Source organism: Diaphorina citri, unplaced genomic scaffold, assembly GCF_000475195.1.
Source record: "Diaphorina citri unplaced genomic scaffold, Diaci psyllid genome assembly version 1.1 scaffold1076, whole genome shotgun sequence".
NCBI classification, from domain to species: domain Eukaryota; kingdom Metazoa; phylum Arthropoda; class Insecta; order Hemiptera; family Psyllidae; genus Diaphorina; species Diaphorina citri.
The window spans coordinates 1-10466 of NW_007378505.1; the positions used below are offsets into that span (position 1 = coordinate 1).

Below are 10466 nucleotides of genomic sequence, written 5' to 3' on the forward strand. Positions count from 1 at the left end.
TTTTCGCGTATACCGTTAGTACGTGATGCGGTAAGGAAAAATGATAGGTACGACATGAAATACATGAGAGAGAGAGAGGGGGGGAAAGGAAGTGTGGGGGAGAGAGAAGGAGGGATAGATAGAGATAAATGAGTTACTTTTGAACTTTTTCCTTCAGTTTTGCAATCTATCCACAGTGTGCAAAAAAAAAAAAAAGTAAAAAAAAACATGACAGAAACACAGAAACATTTGACCTTACAATATAAGAAGTGTAACTCTGAAATTGGAGCCTGTTTGACAGCCAAGTTCAATATTATTATTGTTGTTGTTATTTCTACAGCATTAAGCTCACATTGGTTTCATTCTGAATCACAGCATTAAATCTACCTCTGTCATCAAATCAATGAGATTGTAAAAAAAAAAAAAAAAAAAAAAAATATAATGAGGTGATGACAAAATTTATAACGTGACATCCATAGAATATTGACACAATATTGACACTGAATAATAAGTACATAAATTTATTTTGAACCTAGGTATGCCTGTAATAGTATAATATTTAAATCATACTGATTATGCCACCTTGTGTTTGTTTTGGTCGGGGACATTTTCAGCCGTGGAAATGGTGTAAGGGACCGGTGGGTTATAGGAATATGTTCCTGGTATAAATTTATTATAAATACAATATGAGCCATTGTAACTACAATACATTTGAGGAGTTCTTATCCGAGCAAAAATTAATAGGAGTATAGCAGAAAGTCTCTTTATTAGACCAGGACGTACGATCCAGGACATTCTCTTCGGTCTTGTTTCATTCAATGTAAGGAGCGACATTTAGAAGCTCTATGTGAAATGAGAACAATATATTTCGATCTGACTTGTGTAATGTGTATTCCTAATAACGTCCCTAGGCAAAAAAAATAAATAATAAATAAATAATCAATTTTATTGTTTCCTATATAAATCAGAACAAGCTGCGCCGCAGTCACCAGTGTCACAGATTGAAAACTGTAATCATGAAGTTTTCTCTTGCCATTCTGATCGTGTTTATCGCGGTATCCCAGATTCGTGGATCCAACGCGGCCTTTCATACGGATAAATTTGGTGAAGAAAAGATCGGTGGTTACGTTGTAAGAAACAACGTCTGGGGTGATGGTGCCGGATCGCAAAATATAACTGTCACAGATCAAGGCCATTGGTGTATACACTGTTCCCATCTCAAGCAAGGTGGTATTAAATCATACCCCCATACGGGTTATATGATCAACAAGCCATTGTCTGCTATACATGGCCTGACGTCTACCTATGGAGCCAAGGTGGATAACAAGCAAGGTCTTCTGGCCTACTCCTTGACTTATGACATTTGGTTACAGAAGCACAAGTAAGTTGATTTTGGTTGATACCTATTAGGTATGTTCATTTTGTGATTTTGTAAATCTTTTTGTTTATTTTTTTATATTTTTCAATATTTTCATTGTTAATTTTGAATTCAACTTTTCATCATTCAAATATCAATACATTCCAGACTAAAATTACAAGATAAGTGATTTATCCAACCAGGTCATTCAAGTGACAAGTATCACTTGAATGAAACTGCCTGTATGAAGGCACTATCTATTTGGGTCATGATTATAGTATATTGAATCACTTTGATGTTATTTCCAGGTATGAGATCATGATCTGGGTGCAATATTGCGGACCGATCGGTCCTATTGGGGGTAGAACCAACGACAATGTCCAAATAGCCGGGTACAAGTGGAATGTCCATAAGGGAACCAACGGAGTCAATCAAGTGTTCTCTTTCCTCAACGTAGGTCAAAGCGAGAAGGGATCTATTGACTTGAAGGCCATCCTGGATTGGATTTGCCAACAGAATTGGTTCAATGAAAAAGAAGCTACTCTTCTGGATGAGGTGCAGTTTGGATTCGAAATAACAAACAGTCCTGCCAACACCAACTTCTGTCTGAACGATTTCTCATGTACCGTTAAATAATAGGTTAGATAGTCTGTGTTAAGGTGTGTCCACATGTAGTCGACGGTCGTCGATCGAACATCAATCGATGTGGATCGACGGACGGTCGACTATGCTGGGTACACCTTTAGAAATTTTTACGAGTGGAAGAAATGTTTTTTATTTGTTACGTTCAATAAAAATGGTGCTGTTTCCTGTAGGAAAGTTGCCAAAAACACAGCATATAAAATATTTTAATTATGTTGCAGTAGGTTTGTTGACTTCTGAACAATATGATACGTAACATGTACCTTTGTGTCTGCCACTTTTGAATTTTCTTGAGCAAAATCAAAGTTCAATAAAACCAATCATAAGATTCGAAAAGACGTATTTATTTTTATTTATTTATTTATTTTTTTCTTCGAATTAGGCGCTTTAACACTTTGGGGAAGGTCGTTCGCGCTTAGACATGGTTTATTTATTTTATTTTTATTTTGAGGAATTTCAATCTCAATAAACTGCTCCCTAAAAGGCTCTTTTTGCATTAAGGTCCTTCTTGCTTCAAAGACCGTTCTTGTAAGCCTTCAATTCGTAAACTTACCGTTCCTTCGCCTAGATTGGTAACGAGACAGGGTATGAAGGCAGTGCTGCCTGTTTGAGCCATGATAATGGAAGAGTTCTCAGTTTTGAACTGTGGAGGAGAAGGGGGAGCCAGAGTGAAGTCTTCCAATTCGTTGCCATTCATGGCTGGCAAATCTGTGACCGTCTCGAGAAGGGTAACTGAAATCAAAGAAAATTGTTGGCGTAAAAATAGGTACGTTTTAGAACTCTTAAGCTGTGTTCAAACATAGTCGACCGGCCGTCGATCGACAAGGTGGATTTACGTTATCGATGCAGTGTGGACGGTTCAGTGGACATCGATCGAAGGCCGGTCGCCTATGTGTGGACACACCTTTAGAACTTTTGAGCCGCCTCCAAACATAGTCTATCGATGTCGACTGAGACCGTACACTTCCTCGACAACATAGATTCGCCTCGACGATCGACAGACGTCGACTACGTGTGGACACAGCTTTCTTCTCGTTACTCCTCCTTAGGTTCCGGGTTTCGTTAGGTTTCAGAATTAGGACGCCCACATCTACTTGCAATAAATTTTAAATATTAAAAAATTCATTTCAATTGGTTTTTCCCTTCAGTTGAGGAGCGTGCATTCAAAATTAAATTAACAACATTCCACAAACTTTAAATTTTTATGTCAAATAAAATTATTATAGATTTGTACAAAAAAAAAAAAAAAAAAAAAAAAAAAAAAAAAAAAAAAAAAAAAAAAAAATCAAATTTGGAAGTTTTTATTCAAAACAAAATGATTAATGAGGCTTTCCAATATGGAAAGCATTAAATGGGACAGGGTGAGTGCGAAGTCAATTTCAACAACAATCAACAACAACAAACAAATTTATAAAAGCTGTTCAAAAAGACCATTTGTTTGTACACAGTAACGCATCCTTCGCTCTAACTCAGGATCAACTGCGTTGTTTATCATAATTATCTGGGGTCACTGACGCACACAAAATCGCGATTTGTGCAAATTTTTGTAGAGCAAATTTTTTCGAGTGCAACTAAACTACCACCTGGTTGGTGTTAATGGGAAATAGTTATGTTTTATTACATGTCATTGAAATATTTTTTTCAAAGTTAAATGTAGGTAGGTAATACTCAATGGCAAATTGGTAAAATGAATTATTATTCGATCTCATATTTCATAGAAATTCGACTTTTTTAGCAATTTTTGCTGAAGAAATATTGGACTTTTAGTAATTTTACCAAGTTACTATGCCCATAATTCTTACAGTTCATAAATATGTTTGCAAATTAAATACACATACATAAATCGGGGATAAATCTAATAATAATTCCAAATAAATGCTTATTAATTATTAACTAAACAAGAAAATTTTACGTTTTCGACGAAATTTATCTCAGCTTGTCTGTTTCACTCTAATCCTTAAACGGTTTGTCTGAATTTGATAAAATTTGGCAGACACGTTCAAAACACAACGAAAATTTTCTCATTATTATTTTGTCTTGTCAGGAGTTGTGATGTAGAAGTCTTTTTTTCTGTGAAATTTCCTTTGAATTTCACCGTTCAATGAACCATAAGTTGGGTGTATCGCCCCATGAACGAACTCGAGAATATTTATAATATTGTATATATTATATTATTGAAAGAATTGCTTTCGTAGATTCAGTGAGATTCAACATCTTTAGAGAAAAGGAGGGAGAAGCAGAGGATAAGAAAAAGGAGAAGAAGAAGAAGATTGTAAATAAAAAGAAGAAGATGCTGGTAAATATAAAGAAGAAGCAGAAAAAAAGAGGACGAAGACGAAGAAGGAGGTATAAAATTTTGAAACAAAGGCAGAAGAAAAAGAAGAAGTAGAAGAAGAAGAAGAAAAATAAGAAACAATATTCATACGTCATCGTCATAGAGACATTTCCTCAAAAGCGAGAAGAGAAAGCTAATTGTAAAATAGGTAGAAAATCATAAATCACTCGTATTCGGTTCAGTCCCAAGAGCATGTTTCCAAACTTTTTAGTCCGGCTATTTTTGTCTAATATCTGATTCAAAGGTACTTTAAAATCGATCGCTTTATTTTTTTTATGATTAGTGTTATTAACGAGGGATTTTTTTTCCCAAGGGAGAAAAAGGGAATTGAAAAAATCCCGTTTAGGTCGTAGAATAGGAAAACAGGGAATTAACAAGAACATAGCACATTGCATATTCAGAAAGTTTCCAGGCGTTCATACAATTTATTAGACTGTTGTTAAACTTTATCTCAAGTGCTTAAAATACCTCCTACCTAATATTAATAAAAAAAATCTTATCAATAAAGGGAATTTGACTAAAAAAAGGGCCCTGGGTGGGCCCCCAATAACGTAATGAGGTCTATGGCAACTCTATTAGGTAGGTACTTCATCTCCATTTGTGCACAGGACTGTCTCTATTCAATTAGCTCCACAGATACCTAGTTAGATATACACAGTGGTGTCGAAGTCAATTTGCATTATTGTGATTTTCATTAAGTTATGCTGTGGCTGTGGTGAAAGCAGCTGATGTTTCGAATAAGCTTCTCTCTGCCTTCATTTGGAACTGCTATGTTGTGGACCAAAACGGAATTTTCCAGAAGACAAAACGGAAGGTTTACCCAACACCTATTCTGTACAAAATACGTACATAAGACCTTGTCTGTCAGCCTAAGCCTAGTTGGCTTGGTTGGTAGCGTCTGTGCCTTGTGAGCGCTAGGCCGTGGGTTCGATTCCCGCCCGGGGCGGATTTTATCCTAAATTATTATCTTGACCATAACAAAGGGTCTTGGCAGCGCAAGCTGAATCGACCAGGTCATTCATTTATTGGTTTAAAATTTACAAATATTAAATAAAAAGAATAAACAATAAAATAAAATAAAAAAAAAAAAAAAATAGATAGATTCTTTCTCGGAACGGCTGGCTTTCTCCTATCCTATGTTCCTTCTCTCTGCGGTTTAGCTGTTACAGGTTACAAACCTCTTTAAAAAAAAAGAGAGAGAGAGAGAGAGAAAAAAAACTGGTTAGAACTTAGCTTTTCAGCATTTGGCCATACCATAGACGTTTCAGTCACTCAAATATGTAAATGGAAATTTGAGGTATTCTCTGATACCTTCCTAGTCCTCATTTGAATCGAGGTAAAACACAACCGAAGTATGTATTTTATATTACCATTTTAAATATTAATGTTTGGTACATATTCCGTTATAGCGATGATATTATTTTTAATTTCTTCCTCTCATTTCTCTACATTTCCTCTCTCTCTTTCTCTCTCTCTCCAGGAATAACTAATATTAAAATTATACAGAGTGTTTCAATGTCTTATAACTAATAACACACTCTGTGGAATAAATTGAACCTTTTTTTTTTCTTATAAAAGTCACCTTATCACTCACTTCCTATTCAGAAAGTACCCCTTTACCAAAGATGTTATAAGGAGTAGAGTTTCCGTAGATGTTACAAGGCGTAGAGTTTCCAAAGATGTTACAAGGAGTAGGTATTTTTTTTTTTTTTTTTTTTTTAAGAATGTTACATGGAATGAACACCCTGTATGTTAGTGTTTCCTCCGTTTTCTGTCTCTACATTTCCACGCTTTTTCTCCTATTCTTTACATCTCTCTCTCTCTCTCTAGCTCTCTCTCTTTCTAGTTCTTTCTTTCTCTCTCTCTTTCGCTCGCACAGACAAGAGAATAATTATTATTCCCTTGTTTATCTCCTTTTCTTCACTTAGTTTTACGAGTATTCCTGAATAGACGTACCAAGAGGTACCTTCTTCTTTGTATGAATTCTTGTATGATGTACTTTTTTTCCCCCAAATTAACTCAACCCCGACTTTTTGGGGGATCGAGGTAACTATCAAAAGGTGTGTCTCCTTTCCAAAACCAAACAGGGGGGGGGGGGGGGGAATACCAGGAGGCAAATGAAATTATAAGCACACTGTACAATAGAAATGCACAATAGAAATGCACAATACATTAGAAACCCACGCAGTGTGAAACAAAACAATGCATCACAACATTAAACTATTGACAACGTGGATAGAGTTGCGAAAAAGTATGCAGAAGATTTCTATCATGGAAATTTTCTTAAATTTTATTTTAAACAGAAGAAACAGAACTAAAATAAACTCAAATAGAGAAAACGAAACTGACAACATGCCATTGTTAGAATGTTCTCTCTCTCTCCCTCTCCCTCTCTCTCTCTCTCTCTCTCTTACTCTCTCTCTCTCTCTCTCTCTCTCTCTCTTACTCTCTCTCTCTCCCTCTCTCTCTTTTTCTCTCTCTCTCTCTCTCTCTCTCTCCTTCCACGTATGCAATGTCTGTAAAACTAAAGATATGTATACTTATACGTAACGTATTGTCTGTTAAACAAAACGCCCCCATTCTCCTCTATCTTTGCTATAGAATACTTTGGAGTAAATGTGACTCACATTTTGAATTCATTTCAAAAAGCTGTACTAAAAAATAATCTTTTTAAATACGTGTAAACTTCGTTATGTTTTACAATTTATAACGAAACAAGTAGGTAGGTACCGCTAATGTTTAGAATTATAACGGGTACGTTATTATAACGAAACAATAGGAAAGCGACGAAGCTGAGTGCACCCTATTATCATTATTCACACTGACGTGGGTGCAGCAGAATGAGTAGGTAGGTGAAAATCCTGCAGGAGAACTGAGAAATGTGTTGAAAAAAAAACCCCCTATCGAAAAAAAAGTTTGGTGAAAATCGATGGACGATTCGTTCTCGGAACGGCTGGCTCTCTCCTACCCTGTCTTTCTTCTCTCCTCGCTTTCTCGACGAAAAGACCTTGACAGAGTTACACAGATCCCTAAATGACCTCTTTAAAAATTGCTGAAAAGGTTCTAGTAGTATTTTTAATCTCGTGTTTGCCTCCTAGGTACGTAAGACATCAAAGAAGCAATAGGCCTAGATTTGAGTACATAATACAGGGGAAAGAAAAAAACCTTGAAGTCGTGAGAAAAATGACAAGAAGTTGATTGAAAGAAGAAGAAGAAGAAGAAGAAGAAGAAGAGGAGGAGGAGAGGACGATAGAGGAAGAAGGGAAAATAAAAGGAGGAATAGAAGAAGAAGAAGAAGGACAAGAAGAACAAAACGAGATGACAAAGAAGGTGGAGAAGAGGAAAATGGAGGTAATAATCTTTTCCGCATCACTCCCCCATTGTAAAATTGTGCTGATCTGATGATGGCATTGAAAGCTCGTCCTAATTTTCGAAGGAAGTTCACCAGAACGACATCATTAATCAAAAAAATGTCCTCACAGAAAACAATATAAAGCTCCTTTATCTTACGATAAAAATCTCTCCCCTCCCTCCAAACTTTGAAGATTGAGTGATGTCAATTTTTAGAATGAACTTTTCAGAAGGTAGGAAAAATCCTAATAAACTTATTATTCGAAAGTTTCAAATTTTTCGGAGGATTTACGCGCTCATTTATACAGGGTGATTTAGGAAAGTGTGCGTGAAATTTCACCTCACGTTACAGCATTTTGGGAGGAATCAAATCTCTTAAAATCTCCGCGACGAAATTGCTGATGACCACTGATTCGAGTCTCAGGGAGAGTTCAAAGGCGACGGATTGGAACAACCCGAATCAGAGACCTAAAACCTTAAAAAAAGAGACCTGTAACTGCACCGATGCTATCACTAGAAAATTCAAATACATGCTCACAGAATTAGTAAAAGAGAGAAAGAAGACGAAGAAGAATTAAGGAGAAGAAGAGGAAACACATGAAGGTGAGCCCTAAAAAGTGGGTAAATGGAAAAAGAGCCTCCTAAAAGGAACTACCCTTTTACCGGTACATAAAACTTCGGAGATTTTTTTGGAACCAGCCCAGGAAGAATAATTGGTGAATTTTTCTCCTTGTTGACTAGACCGTAGTGTAGGATAGGTTGCTAGGTGACTAGTTGATGTATATGCCAAAGGTCCTTGTCGTAAACTTACTTCATATAACGTACAGCAAAATTTTTCTCAGGAAATATTTATACCTAGGTACCTACCTATGTATTATACAATTGCAACATACATAGAAACATAATAGGTAATCTATGTATAATATTCGTAAGTTGGGAATTTTATTCTAATAATTTGGAAAATTGAGAAAATTGCTTCTCTCTCTCTCTGTCCGCTCTCTCTCTTGATTTCAAATTTCGAAGTTTATGATTTTATGGATCCAAGTTCGAGCGGACTTTTCTGGCAATTGTTCCGGTACCAAAGCAGTGAAGATGTTCTCAGAATTTTCAGATACATTCGGTCTATCAGGAGTTCTGTATATTCCAATTAATAATTATCTTTAAATTTATTTTTTGGTAAGAGATAACTTATGTTGTATAATTATTATTAGTTATTACTTTACTTGTAATACCCTGACGTAATTGCCAAAAAAACCAGAGTGGATTATGTTGATTGTCAAGCATTGGCAGGTTGCATCATTCGGAAGAAATATAGGTTGTTCTTTTGAAGACTTTTGACATTTTTTTGTTTTTTTTTTTTTTTTTTTTTTTTTCAAGTTCTATACCATATTTCTTATTCATTCACTATCCACTTCACCTTAATCCGCTTTTTTTTTAATGGCGTCGAAATGTATGGTTGACATTTTTATTCGAATAAAAGTGGGAGAGATAAAAAGGTAAAGAGAGAGAGATGAAGATTTAAAACAAATTCAAGTCAAATTGCCTCCTATTTTTTACGTGTAAGGAGATGGTCCTATTCTAATTTGACCCATTGGCATTCATGTTTACTTTCCTTATCCTATAAGAAGGAAAGTAATATAATCGAGTGATCCCCCCCCCACCTACAATAGGTGTCTATCTGTTTTCTGCAATGTCTCTCTCTCTCTCTCTCTCTCTCTCTCTCTCTCTCTCTCTTTCTCTCTCTTTTTTTATATATAAAGATGTTTGAAAGAGAAAACTGTAACTTCTGAGGTCTTATCGTAGCGAAAGGAGAGGATAGGAAAAAGTCAGCCTTTTCGAGAACAAACCTTCATGTAGAAGACATACATTATCTACATACATATATTTATAATAGCGAGAGATTTATTCTTATAAATAACCATAGAACCATCAAACGAACATCATTAAAAATATATAAAAGTTATCCAAACACCTTCAAAACAGGCTAAAATAAAATGTGCACTTTGAAGAGCAATTCCAAAGAAGTAAAGGGGCCATTTCGTAATCCCGATTTTGTTATCTTCCAAATAAATTCGTTTCAAGCACCCCCTGGATTTGACCGAAAATATATTTGGAACCTACGAGTACAATATTCAGACAGAAAATTGGCCTCAGCCTTTACAAGCTTTATCAGAACGTACCGATCTTTTGGCTTTCCAATAACTAGGTAGGAATTTATTCCCTTGAATTTGTGAAATCTCATTTGAATAGTAAAAAAAGAACGAAAGAAGAAGAAGAAAGATAAGGAGGAGAAGAAGAAACAAAGCAAGTAGAAGGAGGGGAGAAGAAGACTAAGGAGAAAGGAAAAATTGTCCAGCTTCCAATTTCATTTTCTATGCTAAACCTATTCGACTAGTAAACCTATAAATAGGCAGTGCAAAGCTGATTAGAAGAAAAAAAAATCAAACCCCGCTGGGATTCGAACTTCAGACCTTTGACCTGCTGGGGACAGAGTTCGACGGAAAGTGAGGATTATTATTTCTACCTTTTCTACCCACATTTAAAAACCTTTGATGCTTTTCATATACACAATTACACAGCCATTAATTTCAGAATGAGCCCTTTTGAAAAAGGCGGAAAAAGTTTTTCCTACTTATAGTTCCACTTTGAACACTTCCTCTGTACGTGTGATGTGAAGCCAATCATAAAATAAATGTTTACATGATGCCTATTTTCAAAGGGTACCTACCTACGTAGGTTCTAACTGTAACATATGAGGGCTTATAGTCCCGAAATCAAACAACCCATTTTATGAACAAATAA

At 35.6% G+C, this 10466-nt stretch overlaps 1 protein-coding gene across 1 annotated transcript; it reads left to right on the forward strand.

Moving 5' to 3' along the window:
- Positions 1-995: 995 nt before the first annotated feature.
- Positions 996-1972, forward strand: LOC103514069 (probable xyloglucan-specific endo-beta-1,4-glucanase A). The gene is made up of 2 exons (NM_001319287.1): positions 996-1360; positions 1645-1972. Exons 1-2 carry the CDS (start codon positions 996-998, stop codon positions 1970-1972), a joined length of 693 nt encoding a protein of 230 aa, NP_001306216.1.
- Positions 1973-10466: the final 8494 nt, after the last annotated feature.

Coding starts and splice junctions, on each gene's coding strand:
- LOC103514069 (NM_001319287.1), top strand. CDS start 996: ATGAAGTTTTCTCTTGCCATTCTGATCGTGTTTATCGCGGTATCCCAG. Junction 1,361..1,644: donor ATTTGGTTACAGAAGCACAA/GTAAGTTGATTT, acceptor TGTTATTTCCAG/GTATGAGATCATGATCTGGG.